Below are 16,672 nucleotides of genomic sequence, written 5' to 3'. Positions count from 1 at the left end.
AAGTAAACTCTGACCTTTAAAGCCAACTGCAGAGTAACAGACACTTCTTGAAAATCTGTCAGGTAAGATCGACGGCACTGTACCTACCAAACTGTATTTTCCCTTAATATATCGAATTTGATATTATTCTTGTTTGTTTTTATTCATATGACATTGTAATAATTGTCATAACTTAATTTTATATTTGAAATGTTAAAGTTTATAGAGTTGTTATTTTACCTTTTTAAGATGTTTGACCTTCATCTGTTTTGTAGATATTTTATCATCAATTCAGATTGAGTGTAACAATGGACAAGTCTCCCACATCTCCTGGTAAGAAAATCGATCAATTCACACAATCACAGTTCACCTTATGTTTTATCATATGACAAGCATTAATGTTCATGCTTAATAATGAAGACGTTCATAACCGATTTTAGGTTCAAAATTTTACTTAACTAATATGTTTGTGTTTGCACAGTTGGGGGAATCTTTCACAGGTTATCGAATCTCAGAAAAAGTGCTCCACGCATTAAAAAAAGGAGTATGTCAAAGAAACTATCTTTTTCATTTGATAAAGAAGAGGAAATCACTGAGATATTTCAAATTAAGGACACAGAGATCCCTTCTAAGCCGTGCTCGGGTAAATCCATTTACAATTGTTAGTGTTGTGCAATGAAATCTTACTCTGCGTAATAATAAAACAACACTCTTTGTCATTGTCCCTTTGTTTCTCCACCAGTTTCACAGATAAGAGAATATATAAAAACGGATGAGCTTAAGCAGGCTTACGTGAATCTTCTTTCCCTTCGCCTGGATATTCAGCAGAAGCGAGGAGCTTTAGAAGAAGGAGCTTCTGACGTGGATCTAGTCAATAAAGAGACAGACATTAGAATGCTCTTCGACACCCTAAAGAATAAAATAGCTGATATTGTGCGCTCTAGTACGCTGCAATCTGTCAATAAAGAGTTACTTGCGCAAGTGGTCACTATAGTCCTGGAGGAAAATAAGAAATCAGAAATGATGCTGGGGTGGATGGAGATGTGGAGGAATGCGGTACGAGACGGGGTTAGAGACACTTTGAAGAAAGTTCACCTGGACAAGCCTGAACAGAACACGTCATGGTTGGCAGTACACCTGGGGCTTCTGGGTAAAGCGGTTGAGGATGATTTGAAGAGAGTGAAAGCAGAACTTCACAGCTCATATCCAAAAGACTTTAATGTGTTTGAAACCTACGTCTCCTGCTATAATGAGGTCGTGGAGGAGCATTCGAAGGAACTTCTGGAAAAGGTGACAGAGGCAAAAGATTACTACACTCTCCTAGACTTCATTATTCATCGCTATCCCAGGTGAGCTGCTGAGTTTGTACAGATATGTACTAGTTCTACATTAATGAATGTGATGTGTTTATACATTGTGTCCTGGTGTTATCACAGTGATCTGAGAACAGAACAGGGAGCTGTTAAACTGGAGCAAGACTTCCTCAATAAAATCAAGAACGCTTATTTTGATCGGGTGATGGTGAGATATATCACATTAAGCTCTTCCTGTTTCAGTATTTTAGTTTTTATTAACATTGACATATAATTCAATCTTAAAGATGTTTGTTTACCACTTGATTTAGTTACTATGTTCTGCAAAAGAGGTTTGCAAAATGGTCTATAGAACATTCAGTGTTAAAGCGACATTCACTCAAAAATGAAAATTCTGTCATGATTTATTTTTCCAAATCTGTATAAATTTTCTTTGTTCGGTTTGAACAGAAAGAAAGCTATTTGGAAGAATGTTGGCAACTGACATTTCTGGGGCACCATTGACTACCATAGTAGTAGAAATAAGAAGAATTTAGGAAAAACGATAACAGTTCTGGGGCACCTTTGACCACCATTTTAATGGTAGTCAATCTTGCCCCGGAAATATCAGGTGCTAACATTCTTCAAAATATATTTCTTTGTGTTCAACAGAACAATGAAATGTATACAGGTTTGGAACAACTTGAGGTTGAGTAATTCATGACAGAATATACATTTTTAGGTGATCTATCCCAATAAAGTACACCACATGACACCATGTTTGTAATGCTGCACATTTGTCATTAGGAGGACTTTAAAGCTGCACTGAAGAATATTATCATCTTAGAAAGAGACGAGGTTTGGAAAACGAAGAAAACTCCAGACAGAACAGATGATGGATTCCTTACTTCACATGTCAACATGGACATCTGTCAGGTGCAGGCAGTATCTTATTAGTAGAGCATAGCACTTCGTATTTTTTATATTGTACAATACTGCTCTGAGAGACAAGGTTGAGGATCCGCATGCAGTGTTTATTAAAAGGGTAATCCAGAATCATAAACATTCAGAAGGGTCAAAACACAGGTTATCCATCCAAACACATGAACCAAGAACCAGGGTATACAGGGCATAGCAAAACAAGAAATCCAAGGAACACACTTAAAGGAAAAGTTCATCTCAAAATCAAAATTGTGTTATGTTTTACTCACCCACATGACGTTAAACATGTTTTGAGACCTCCCGGCATCTTCGGAACACAAATAAAGTTATTTAGGTGACATCCGAGATATTTCCAAGCCTCCTCATAGACATCATGGTTATAGTTGTTGTCAAGGTCCAGAAAATTAGTAAAGACATCGTTGAATTGGTCCATCCGCGCATAGTGGCTCAGTTGAAGTTTTTTGAAGCGACCAGAATGCTTTATGTGCGACAAACAAACCAAAATACCGACTTCAATCGATATATTCTCCTCTGTCTTGTCAGTCTATGATTTGCAATCACGAGAGCACTTCGACGCATGCACATTCGGTGGAAGCGCAACTTTACAAGCAGACGCACGCTGTATATAAGCTGATCTTCGCAAAATGTCTGATGATTTCGATATTGAGGAAGACTTGCACTTTTTTGCCCAACCGAATGCGCATGCGTCGAAGGGCTCTCGTGAACGTGCACCATAGACTGACAAGACAGGAGAATATATCGAGAATATACAGTATCAAGCAGAGTTCATGTATGATATTAACCCTTTACAATTTACACAATTCCATTACATTTGTCTTTTTAGTTAATAGCAAGTTATTCCCGGCAGCTTATTGAGATCGATGAGAATCATGGGAAGTTGTTTGTACGGTTTTCTTTGGAGGAGCTACATCAATTTCATAAAAGGTTTGTACCGCTGCATCATTACAGATGAACTCATAAATGTATTCATCATGCACACACCTCATGTGATCTCTGATCGTTTGCTTCTCTTTAAGATTTGAAGAAGAGTTCAGACAGCACACCCGCTCTCTGCTGACCTCAGACCTGCTGGACTTGTATCTGTGGGTTAATTATCACATCACCTATATCAACACTTTTCTTTTACTCAAGTAAGTCCACTGTGAAATGAGGATTGCTTACATCTTTATTACATTAGATAGTTGGAGGCCTATATTGTAAGTTATTTTGTTGCTGTATTGTTGTTACAGAGAGCAAATGCAATGCTACAGAGAGAGCTGTTTAACTGAGGTGGTGCAGCTGGAGAAAGACGTGGACGAAGTGACACAAAGACTCCGTCAGACCCTGATGGACCATTTCAAAACGGATATCAAGGTGGGCCTTACAGAATGAACAGTATAACCCACATATCAGCTTATACTGTCAAACTGATTTGTTTTAGGTAACACTTGACAAAAAAAGTTGTATTTGTTAACATTACTTCATTAGCTAACATGAAAGAAGAATTAACAATACTTCTACAGTGTTTATTAATGTAGTTCATGTTAATTTAAGTATTTAATAATACTATTTTTTTAAATAAAGGTTGAGCACACTGAACTAACATGAATAGTTGTAATGGCATTTACTAACATACAAGCAATGATACATGCTGAAAAACTATATTGCTCACTGTTTGGTCTTGTTACTTAATGCATTTACTAAAGTTAACAAATACAATTTAATTGTAAAGTGTTACCATTATTTACCTGTGAAACTATGTCTTGAAAAGTCACATAAAAAAAACAATTCCAGGTCTAAAACTACAAATGTATAATCTAATGTGTCATTTACATTTTCACAAAGCCTTATATAAATGGTATGATGACAAAGAAATGGATCAAAACTGATGAAGATTTTACAGAAGTAACATCCAGAATTGAGAGTTACTCTGGACTCTGTAAATCCATGAGAAATCCAGCATCTCAGGTAAATTCCCTTTTTGCTCAAAGACAATCTCTCAAAGCTGTAGGGAATGATGTTTAACACAGCGTCTGGATTCACAGATCTTCGTAAATGATGTGCACTATTATGTGATAAAAGAATATGTCGCACAACTGATGAAGAAAAAGTATTCATGTAAGAATACCAAGAATGAAGAAGCTGCTGATAAAATGAGAACACAATGGAAAGAGCTCAGGAAACTGTTTCAGGAAATGGTAAAACTCTCAGACGGTCATAAAATTATGGAAAATACTTTCTTTTTTCATATTCAAAAAAGTATTCCTCTGTATTCAGGGATCGTCCTTAGACTGGTTATATCCACTGGGGAATTACGTTAGTGACATTATTGGAATGGAAAATGAGAAAAGTATCAAAGATATTTTACATCCATTAGTTAGCGATTACCCAGACATCAGGTAAGCATTGAGAGAATTTTCAACACATTCTTTTTTACTGTTTTGTTCACTTGCACATGCATGTACATACTGTTTTCACCTTTCCATTTCTAGCAAGAAGCAAATGTCAGCAGTGTTGTACTTCAGAGACAATGGTTTTAGCTTGGAGAGACATCAGGTTATTAATCAGTTTAATCTGATCAAACGGGACACTGGCAACATCATTCATGAGCGCAGCTTCTTCATTGACATGGAGGTATTTTGCAGTTTTTCCCTTCACTAGATCTATAACACACATTTTCAGATTAAAAATATGGTTTTAAACTAAACTAAATTTAAACTAAAAGGCAATGCTAATGTTTTCAAGGCAGCGGTAGAACAGTTTTAGCTCATGGTTAAGCTTAAGCTCAAGATGTCATAATCACAGATGTATTTTTTAATGCTGAACAATTTATCGATGTAGGTCAATTTAGTTGTAAACGTAAATCTTTCATTTCTTTAACAGCATCAAGTTTACAAAAAGAGAAACGTCTCTAATTAAAGTACCCAAAAAACACTGTTTGAATGAAGTCTTTTGGCTGAATGAAGTCTAAGTGGTTTAGGCTGAAATATATGCAACGATGTAGTTGAGGGTTTAGAAAAACACTCACAACCAGAATGTAACAAGCACGAACAAATTTTGCAAGCACAAACAAAACCAAAAAAATGTGATATAAAAATGATAATGTGATTTAACTGTTGGTCTCCAATTTATTTTGTTTTTATCTTTAATAGTGAGATATACTTCTTCGTGAACCTTCACATTGAGGAGTAGCTACTGCAATTTCGGAAAATACTGCAATTTTTTTAGTTTTTTTCAGGGATTTTTATACGTTTACATTTGAAAACAACATGACAGACACAAGATTATTTAGTGTACAGGTATATGTTTGTAGATTGTTGCCACTAGAGGGAGACAGCCAACTACAGACGAGATATTTGCATTTCCTCCACACAATCATGCAAAAGAGGTGATGGATTCATTCTGTTTATCTTCTTTGATAACAATCGTGTAAATGTAAAACTTAATATTGGACAAAACAGAGTCTGGACTGTACAGTCTTTAGTCCATGTTAATGCTGGATAGACCCCTGCCCTTACAAAAGCTTACGTTTACTCTTTTTTTTTTTGAGTTGTCTGATTATTTTTTTGTGTGTGAAATCTTACTTCATGTTGCCTATGTGCATGTCGATTTTTGTTTACTTTTATATTTGTTATAGTCAAACCTTAACAAAGGAACTTAAATGTTTGTTAATGTAATATCAAATACATTCAATGTAATTCCATATGCAAATATTGAGTGTTTGTTTGTGTGAGTGAATGTGCAATATGAGGGCAGAAGGCTTTCCACTAGCTTGTATCCAGATGTTGTGAGGATTACAATCTTATCCACAGAATCGAGTCGCTGTAACATGGGTAGCATGGGATTTAAAGATATTTGGAGATTGATTGGTTTCTTGCAAATGTTTAGCATATTTAGACTCAGAATATACAGTATTTTATAAAGGGGAATTTTATTTAAACCCAATGTTTTCCGCTACTAAAACACAACTGTTAAAAATAGCAGCATTCCAGTGTTAACTACATTTGCCCATCTTTCTTCTGCTCTGCGCATCCATCACTTTCTCTTTTCCCTTCAGGAAAAAAGCTTCCTAAAGCTTTCTTTTTCTGAAACTTGCCCTACTTTGCCAGTTCATGGAATGTATGATTCTCCCGCCGTCCTCTTCTCTTACCTTTTCCTCTCAAGAGCTTATTCAAATATCTTCTGGCTGATTTGTATATGGAGACAGGAGGCGGTGATGACTTCCTGAGTGCTGTGTCATTTTCAAGATGTGTGTTTGTATGCGAATGTACATATCAGGGATGATGTTTTTATCAAAACACTATTATATATTTAGCTCATTGTTCCAGACTTCTCAGACAGTTCTTCACATTGAATGCCTCTCACCCAAACTTATCGTGAGGGGGTGTCATACTGAGACACAGCAGACACAGCAGGCAGGAAAGAACCCTTTCAACAAGGGTATATAAAAAGACCCTGTACGGTGATTTGAAGAACTGTAAGAGCATTGCCATGAAAAACCCTGGACCTTTCTTTATTATAAAATATTTTTAGTAGCCCACAACATGGTGCTGACAACAACAACAACAAAAAAGGCACAAGCAAACCCACAACGCCGAAAAACATCTACATTTACGCATTTGGCAGAGACCCGAGTCATTCCACGAAACCGTTATGATTTGAGGTCCTCCGACCTTTTTAAGTGTATTCTATCCATTGGGTCACTAAAATCTATTTTAAAACCTTTTTGTATCAATTGAACTGTCTCCTTTAATAAAGCTTAAAACATGACATACATACATTTTATCTTGATAAATAATCTTGTCCCTCATGGCCTTCTATGAAAGTGTACTGTGCTTAAGATATGAATAATAAAATGAGAAAAAAGTCCATGCATTTTGCCATTTCCATAAATATCTATATGTCCTTTTTTGCTGGTTTTGAAGTAAATTCATGATTATTCATTAAAATCACATTATTTAGTTCTGTACCTCAGTAACCCCTTAACCCCGTTACACAACTCATTTCCCCCTGATAAACATCATAAACTGATGCTTGTGTGACAACAGTAGCACGAAGTGACATCATAGAAGTCTTCTGAACAACATTGTGTGCAGACAAAGGCAAGTACTACCTTCTTTTATAACTCTAGTTTATTTATTTTGTGATATTGTGGTTGTCAATCTCAACGACTCAATCCCGTTACATCAAATAAAGATAGAAAACTATTACTTGTGAAAATGATCTTTGTTATTTAAAAATGTACATGATTTTTTAATATCATGCATGCCGTGCGCTCTCATGTTATTCACTACATGTAGAGCAGTGGTCACTTTAAGCAAAAAATCACAACCCCATCACACTCAACCCCGTTACCATCTTCAACCCCATTACCATAATCTCAACCCGTCACCTATATTTTTATTTTTTCGTTTATGAAAAAGTAATTTAAATTTCTGACATTTTTAGAGCAATTGGGATTTTTAGAGAGGTAGGGATACAGATTTTAGTTCAAATTCTAAAGTTAAGCCACATCTTTGATAAAAAATGTTTTTTTTATCATAAAATGTCACAAAAAGTGCCCATTTCAGGCTTAAGTATAGCAAAAGTTTAAGATTTTATGTAACTTTTATATTTGCAATTACTGAATTAGTGTGAGAGACATCTGATTAATAGGAAAATTTTGATTTCATTACAAATACATTTTATAATCATATTCATTTCGTTTCCATAGTGTCCATGACTAATAAAAAATAGGGATTTGATGCCTTAGGTGGGAAAATATGTTTTTTTTTATTTAAATATGTCATTAATGTTGTGGGGTGTTATTACAAAAAAGTTATACATTTACATTTAGTCATTTAGCAGACGCTTTTATCCAAACGACTTACAAATGAGGTAAGCAATGGAAGAAATTGGAACAACATAAGGTGTCATGGTTCTGCCTCTTCTTGTTATGTCTTTCTTGGTCTTGTGGCAGAACCATGGCAGAGCCTCGTGTTTTGTGTGGAGAGAAACGGTCACGATGTAATGCGTTCTCTCCGGTCTAGTCTTTGGCCCCGCCCCTCTCGTTTCCTCGTTTAGCTTTCCATCAGTGTTTCATCCCGGACACCTGTCCCTTGTTAATTATCCTTTGTTAGTCTCCCTATATTATGCCCTTGTGTCTCTTGTCCTGTGCTTGTTCGTACTGTTTGTACCATTGCATGTTTTGTTCATTTGCTGAGTGTGGCATATGATTCATGTCTTTGGAGACGTTGCGTCTTGTTCCTGTCTGTAAGTATCCCAGTCTAGTGTAGTTTTGTCAAGTGTAGTTTTAGTCCAGTGTTCGTTAGTCTACGTTCCTGTTTGCCTGTCATATTATTTCTCCTTGTTATTGTTGTTTTACCCCCCTGTGGGTCTTTGTTTTGTGTTTGAATAAATCTTGTTTTTTGTTAACCCCTTAACTGCTGCCTGCATTGGGTTCTTCCCCTACCGGTCCTGACATAAGGACAACAAGCACAAGCACAGTAAAACTGGTCTCATATAGCCTACCACAGTATACAAAACTAAGTTTTTTTTTAAATATTTTTTTTAAGGATAGAAAGAGTAGAAAAGAGGTAGAAGTCAGAACTAATCTGTCAGGTGCTGACGGAAGAGATGTGTTTTCAGCCGATACATTTCTTTAAAAAATCTAAAAATGTGTTAGTCCAAATCGTACTGGTTTCATGGAATGACTCCTCTTCTTTTAAAGCAACAGTGCATTCAAGTTATGTATTCATGTGTTCCCTATAGGATTTGAACCATTGACCTCTGTGTTGCTGATTCAATGCTATACCAACCAAGCTGCGTGAAAAATGACAAGCGTTTGCAAAATATATATTTTTTGTTCATTCTAACTGTTATATTTATAATTTGTTTATGCTCCATTGTGTTTGCTAAGGGAAACATTAATATTCCATTTGCTCTGACTAATGCCTCATAAGTTGTGGCTTAATAAAGAAAAGTTACTTACTTTTCTAAGCAATCAAACTTGCCATTTATTTTTGAAATGGGTACATTGAAAAAGTTAAGCAAGCTTATCCCAAAAAGACTTCATTCTAAGCTCCGCTATCCAGAACAGATGTATAAATGTAGCAAATATTGCAAATCTCAAAGTCTTTAAATACACAGCAAATGGGGGACGTGGACTAGGTACTGGTCCAAATGCTGATTATTGCCCAACCAAAAATAAAACCAGACTGTCCTAGATTTTTACTCCCGTTTCAAGAAACAGAGCAAAGCTACAAACGGCATCTGTATTTAGCCTCAATTACCTCTCAGTTCCTGTATCTGAACTGACAAACATCAATCACATTCAATACAGAGGAACTTATGCTTGTGAGAAGCTAATTTTGTTGATGCAAATGTAAAGCTTTGCATGCATAATAGGCCCACAGCCAAACGCAAAACAAAGGTTAGAAGCCACAGAGAAAGCAAACCGGCAAAACATCCCAGACAACCACGTCTGATGTGCTACACAGTTTATTTTGCATGCAATCTTGCATTTGTTTACCATAAAACACTCCTATTCTGTATTTTTCTTCCTCTTTATTGCCATCAGATGTTTGCTGTTTCACTCAAACTTGTCTGTGGATGAAATAACACCATCTTGTGTTGTTCCTTGAGCTGTTAGGAAAGGTTTCGGAGCGTAATTGAGAGGCATGATTTAGAGCTGCATGGCATTATGGGTAAGAAAGAACAAACAGAATTGGCAACAAAGGCAGACATGAAGCCCTCAATTCCTAAAGGGGCTCATTTGATTCTGTTTCATCTTGAAGATATAGTTTATTCAAATCAATAACACATGAAGATCAGAATTGCCTGAATCGACCTAGATTGGCGTTCTCATTCATGACTTTATTCAGATATCTACCCAGGGGTTGGGTTTTTATGCTCTGACTGCTTCCATCAGACGTGACTTGATTCCTTTTATGTAAAATTTCAAGTCCCTTCATGTTGTTTTAAACAGACCTGACTCCCAAAATGACAATAAGATGATTTTGTGTTTTTATGTGTCATCAAATGGACCGACACTGTTGATGTTTATGCTATTGTGTATGCTGACCTTAGTCTCATCCAACCCCCCCCACATACACACACACGCACACACACACACACACACACACACACCGCAAGGCTTATAATAGAGTTCTCATGAAAGCCTCTCTTCACAAACAAGCACTGACAGATAAGCGACCAGCTCTTCGTGATCCATCTGTCACCTAAACCACACCAGAGAAGGTGAGACAGAGAATACACGTACTGTAGGCACGCACACACTGTCGGAAAACACAGGTGTGAAATGATCTCGGTTGAAAATGTGTAGTGAGGTCTTGAGGTCAATGAAAGGATGAAAAGGAAATAGATTCTGCACTGTCACCCCTAACATGTACAACACACACACATGAAGCTCAAGACATTTTCCAAGAGTCCTAAACTATTTTGAAGTGAGAGAGAATCCTGAACAGAGCTTTCCCGATGTCATATTACGAGAAAACAATATATGTGACCCTATTTTACTATGATTTCTATGTCTGAAATGGCTTTACACAGTCAATTTTAAAAATATAATGTTCTTTACATTATGTTGGATGGTTTTTATTTGTTTGGTCATGTCAGAGAATTGCATTTGCTACATGATGTAATCTGCAGTGCTTATGAAATTATAGGTTTGATCAAATGTTAGTTAAATTGGTAAGCATTGAGTTAGCAACACAAATGTCATGGGTTTGATCCCAGGGAACAAACATACTGAGGAAAAATGTATTGAATGACTTCACTTCATGTCGTTTTGTATAAAAAAACATTATTTATATTTTCCACATTTTAGAATAATATTTAAACCCATCAAAACCACAGAGAAACACAGCTGCAATTGTGGGAAATGAACTCTGTTATATTTTAGCATCTTCAAAATAGTCACCCTAGAATTTACAAAATCGTTCTTGGCATTTTATCATCCAATTTCTTGAGGTCTCACCCTGGGAAGATTTTTAAATGGAAAGAATTTCCATCTATCCTGGACTCTTGGTTGCTTTTTATGGTTGCATTATTTGGTCCGAGTAATATTTTTTTTTACGTATAAAAAGTTTGTTTTCTAAATGAATGAAATTAAAATGTTGCCACACTTATATTTTTGTCTACGAAAGTAATTTTAAACATTGATTAAACGTTTTTTTAGATCATGCTAAACTTTTGACCGGTAGTGTACTTAAAGTACAGTTAATGTAAATCGAAGAAAAGTAAATGCATCACACAATCAAAGAATGAACAAATAACAAATTTTTGTTTATTAATGTTTCAAAAACAGGACAGGGGATTTTCAGTGCGCGCGTGTTAAAGTGCTTAACTATATTTTGGAGACGAGTTTGTACAGTACGCAAAAGTGAGCAAAACATAAAAATCCAAGCAGAACCTCCCTTTGGGTGAGTCCTCATTTATAAAACGCAATCAAATATAATAAAGTTTTTTTAAATTGTAATAATGCAAACGTTTCTTTTAGGGTTATTGTTAGATCATTGTATTTTAACTAGCTGTGTATAAAACAACAGAAGTCTATGCAATGTTCTAGATAAGTAAATGTGTGTGTTGGTGTGTAGTTGCAGGTGGTTTTTCTTTATGGTCTCACCTGGCTGAAAATGAGCTGTTTGAATCCAGCTGAGGCAAAGAGAGAGAAAGATAAAAGCAAATCTCTTTAACTACCGAGAGAAACTTTATTACAGCACTTTCCAGTAAGACGACTGTTTATGGGCGACACACCTTAAATCAGACGTCTGATGCTCTTCTGCCCTGGATATAAAACAGAAGAAATCTCATTAAATGGCACGAGCAAATAAAGATTTGAGATTGAGACTACAATGATAATGATGATGGAAATGATGGAGGTGATGTGGCGAGTGCGGCCCATAGCTGTGTTGCTAATCAGGCTCCTGCTGAACTGGGTCAAGTGCCACTATTCATTTCTGATGTAACCAAACCCCTGCATTAAACAATCACCATAGTTACCCAGCACAGAGGTCTTTGACTGAAGTGGACCAGAGATAAAAGAGAGCACAATAACATTAACGGAGGACAGGCGATGTGATTGGGGAAATGTTACGCATGGGTTTTTAAGGCCGGTTGCTGTTTTCATTTCGTTAGAGGATTTCTGGCTCAGCATGTAGGCGAGCAAATGGCCCGTTACATGAGGTTGACCGAACTAAAGTCATCAGGGTCACGTTAATCACAGAAAAGGTCATGGAGCTTTGTGAAAGATTTAATCTCTTCATGTCCTCGTTCTGTTTCATCTCCAGTATTCTTCAGATACAAGCACACTCCAGGCAGTATCATTTTGAGCTCACTCATTCAGGTCATATGAGTTTCTGGGCTTTGCTCATTTTATATTTAGACCTATACTTTATGTCTGTTTCTTGCATCTCCGTCTGCTGTCTCTTTGCAATTCAAGCATGAAGGTCAACAAAACTGAAAAGGACCCTTAAAGAGTAACTATTACAATGTCCTTAAAATGACATTTCATGCAGTGTGTAATGTTGCTGTGTGTGAATGTAAGCAGTCTACCAAGTTGTAAAGCCGAAAGTGAACGAATAACAAAATTATAGGCTTGAGAATCACGTAAACGTCGTTCTAATTTCAGTTCCGGGTCGGATTTGTGTCACTGGGTGTAATGCCCGCCTATGTCGACGCTGTACGTGGTAGACCAATCACAGCAGACTAGACCATCTGACCAATCAGAACAGAGTAGGCTGACAGAAAGGAGGGGATTAGACAGATGAATCGCCAAACAAATAATTTTAGAGTCAGTCAAGAAGTAAGGCAATAATAATTATAAGAAAAATGAAAGTGTTTTTACACCTTGTATGTACGTAAACTTGTTGTTGGACACTCCATAAACCAAAGCAGTTGTGACGAGGGAGGCGGGACGAGAGCCGTGAAGGAGCTCCTCTTATGCTTCCGGAGCTCCTCCGTGAAAGATGCGAAACCAGTGTAACGCACAGCTGACACTCATTATCACCCGCGCCACCGGTCTCGCATCTGGCACGGAGGAGCTCCGGAAGCATAAGAGGAGGAGCGACAGGAAGGTACGACGAGAGAGGACCAGGCCTGGACATTGTATGTGTTTTAGTTATGTTTGTGTAGCCGGCAGTCGACCGTGAGGTGGCTGCCGGCCCTTTACTTTGGTTTATGCTTTATGTTATTAAAGTTTTGGTTATCGTTCGCCGGTTCCCGCCTCCTTCCTTCCTTACTTTGAACGTGTTACAGCAGGATCTTAAAAATCACAAAATATTTACTCTTTAACCTGCCACTGTTGTGGAAAAATTTCAGTCTTGTAGTTCAAAAAATCTCTCAGAGAAGGTCCGGATGTCGAGGAGTTAACTTTATTTGCTCGAGCCAAACAAAGTGAGATGTTCAAAGTCATCTAAAAACCAAGTGTTTTCAGTCTACAGTTATAGTAAAACTTCTGAAAGGTGGTCCTCTCTAAAACCAATCAGGTATTTTCCCGTTATCTCTTATTTTTATTAACCAATTGTTAATTGTCTGCCACCAATAAGTCCCAGGTAACAAGGTACGTATCTAATGGTGGTACGCTGGTTATTACATCATTTTTAAAATAATTTGCATACAATGGTAACTACACGAGACCACCAAACAAGCCACGGTCTCCATACGAGACGGCGTGGCGTCCGTGCGTAATCATGGTTACTTATAAACAGTGGAAAATCCCCTGGTTTTAGAGAGAACACAACAGGCTTCAAACTTTAGGCCTCTAAAAACATCACTGGATTTTACCTTGTTACATTGTGCTCAAATGTGCTTTAAACATGCATAAAGTGACATTAAGTGCATTTATATGAACAATCATTGGTTCCAGGTACAGATTGTGTCATTAAATCATCAATTCCTCTTCAAATAATCAAATTATCATCATAAACCTACTTATATGTAATTATTCTTATTGACTATGATTTCAGATCAACCCATCTATGTACTAATGTTCCTATGAATACTTCTCAATACTTTTTAGGTATTTTATCAAGTGCATTTATAACTGTGGTGAAAAACAGTGCTCAATACATGTAAAAAACATGTATATGTGCCCAGAAATTACACAATAGAAGTACAACAGTTCACTTAGCTTTTTTCACATTTGCTGACATACCTTGAAAACGGATAGCCTGAAGTGCTTCTCCTTTTTGGTTGTTGATGTATGGCGAAGTGTTTGAATAATTAGTCTCAGGTTGTTGATTGTAATCCTGTGTGCGAAACGCCATTGTTCCCTATGGCGTCGGATGTAACAGAGCTGGCAGAGATTTAGGCGGAAGAACATCATCGCTCCGTGTGCATATACCCCATTGTAATGGACAAAAGAAAATATTAATGGCTGGTGGATGGGGGTGTAAAACCAATTCCGCTCCTGTGCCTCACTCTTCTCTCGGTTGCCATGGCCTTGTGTTATGAGGATTAATTATCCGAGCTATTACCGGCCTGGCTATTAGAGGCCAAATGACTAACTCCAATTTACCTGTCTAGGGGGGCTGGAATACATGTGAAAACCCTATCAACACACAGAAACATATTTATAGGAGTCTTAAGGGCTCAGCATAGTCCAGGCGAATTGCGCTTTCGTTCTGCGTTTGGTGGTAAAACGACGCTCGAAAACGTTGAGAGACGGTATAGTGTTTTCGAACAACCCAACACCCCTTTGTTTCTGGAGGCGGTGTTTACATGACGTATCCAAATAGCCTCTGTGCACGTGGTCACACAAACAACACACCCACCTATTACGTAATGGCCATGGACCGATGGTGGCTCGAGGGTGTTTACCGGCCAACACGAACTTTCCTGGAGAGTTCTGTTTGGTTTGCTGCTGTGAACTAGTGAAACGAATTGTCGTTTGGACCAGATTTTGTTCGAAATCAGGTCACAGATGGTCGTTTTTCGATTTCGAATGTAGTATGCTGAGCCCTTTAGTGTGCTATGTTATTTTTTTTAGGAAAAGTTCACACAAGTAGATATACTTATTTTGATGACTGCAGCCGTGTGTCACGACCTGGATCATCCTGGGTACAACAATACGTAAGAGGTTCTATCATTTATAAATGCATATATACATGCACATGCTCCCACATTCATTCACAAACACATACTCGCTGTTTTGCAGGTATCAGATTAATGCACGCACAGAGCTGGCCGTGAGGTACAATGACATCTCCCCTCTGGAGAACCACCACTGTGCTGTGGCCTTTCAGATATTCTCTCAGCCAGACTGTAACATCTTTGCCAACTTCGATCCTGAAGCTTTCAAACAGATTCGTCAGGTGTGGCTTTCCATGTTTCCAAGTTTCAATAAATAAAACCTTCAATTAAAAGTAAATGTTTACATGTCGATACCTGAACTATACCTGGGCTGTGATTTCATTTTTTCACCAAAATCATCTTAAAATGCCATTTGGTTTTATGTGTTGTCACTTAATGCAATTGCATTCAAACTGTTTTAGGTTTGACTGAAGTGTCTAAATACTTTGGTTCTTTCACAGCGAACTATCACTCTGATACTGGCCACAGACATGGCTCGACATGGAGAGATTCTGGACTCTTTTAAACAGAAAGTGGATAACTTTGACTTCGCTAATGAGGAGCATGTTACTTGTGTGAGCTTTCTTTACAGTACCTACATGCAAAAGTACAATGGTATTACCATTTTTTAGACATGTCCCCTCAAGGTCCATGTAAATACTACTATGATAGGAATTTGGTAATCATTACCATAAGATATAATCCAGTACCCGCCTAGTATGTATATTGTAGGGGTTGATGGCCATGTTTTAAACCGTTTTTGAAACTATAAAACTGTTTTTTTCACCTTAAAAGGGAGGGTTATTTTCAACATGCTGGGTCAAAATGGGGACACAAATTAACTTGTGTCAACCCAGAATTCTGGCTTTGTCCCTTTTTGACCAACTGCAAATAAACCATTTTATTTAGAGTGGGTGGTACATGTTAAAAAATGAAACACTGACACCATATGTACACACTTAAATCACAAAAATGTATGTTGAAAAATTTTTGAAATCAGAAATAATTTATTACACTTAGACAAGACTGTTGGTCATTTTGGAACAGACTGTTTGAAGGGCAATGAAAGAAACCAGCTTAATTACGCCTAAAAGTCTATTGCCCGGTTTCAGAGGCTTGGCTTAAGCCAGGACTAAGCCTTAGTTGAATTAGGATATTTAGGTTGCTTTAAAAAAAAAATGCTTTAGAAAAAAAAAAAACATTACTATTGTGCATCTTGAGAAGCAATGATGAACAATAAACAAGATATTTTAAGGGAAGTCATTTTTTTAGTTAAGACAGCTCAAACATTAATTTTAGTCTGTGGCTAGTCTTAAACCTTGTCTGTGAAACCGGTCATATACAGCAGCAGAAAAAATCTAAGAGACAATTCCAAATTGCAAATCAGC

At 37.1% G+C, this 16,672-nt stretch overlaps 2 protein-coding genes across 2 annotated transcripts; both read left to right on the top strand.

Annotated features, from left to right (window-relative positions):
- Positions 1 to 8: 8 nt before the first annotated feature.
- On the top strand, positions 9 to 7,043 carry si:dkey-45k15.1 (exocyst complex component 3-like protein 4). Its single transcript, XM_057342903.1, has 14 exons — positions 9 to 62; positions 255 to 312; positions 461 to 622; positions 722 to 1,328; positions 1,416 to 1,500; positions 2,079 to 2,207; positions 3,058 to 3,158; positions 3,251 to 3,364; positions 3,464 to 3,587; positions 4,059 to 4,181; positions 4,259 to 4,411; positions 4,491 to 4,612; positions 4,706 to 4,847; positions 5,366 to 7,043. Exons 2-14 carry the CDS (start codon positions 288 to 290, stop codon positions 5,366 to 5,368), a joined length of 1,890 nt encoding a protein of 629 aa, XP_057198886.1. The 5' UTR covers positions 9 to 62; positions 255 to 287; the 3' UTR covers positions 5,369 to 7,043.
- Positions 7,044 to 13,527: 6,484 nt separating this feature from the next.
- LOC130559402 (high affinity cGMP-specific 3',5'-cyclic phosphodiesterase 9A-like) lies at positions 13,528 to 16,655 on the top strand. The gene is made up of 3 exons (XM_057342440.1): positions 13,528 to 15,284; positions 15,370 to 15,526; positions 15,746 to 16,655. Exons 1-3 carry the CDS (start codon positions 15,235 to 15,237, stop codon positions 15,914 to 15,916), a joined length of 378 nt encoding a protein of 125 aa, XP_057198423.1. The 5' UTR covers positions 13,528 to 15,234; the 3' UTR covers positions 15,917 to 16,655.
- The last annotated feature ends 17 nt before the right edge of the window (positions 16,656 to 16,672 follow it).

Source organism: Triplophysa rosa, linkage group LG9 (assembly GCF_024868665.1).
Source record: "Triplophysa rosa linkage group LG9, Trosa_1v2, whole genome shotgun sequence".
In the NCBI taxonomy this organism is placed as follows: domain Eukaryota; kingdom Metazoa; phylum Chordata; class Actinopteri; order Cypriniformes; family Nemacheilidae; genus Triplophysa; species Triplophysa rosa.
The sequence above is the reverse complement of the archived record's forward strand: the minus strand, read 5'-3'. Positions and strand labels throughout refer to the sequence as shown.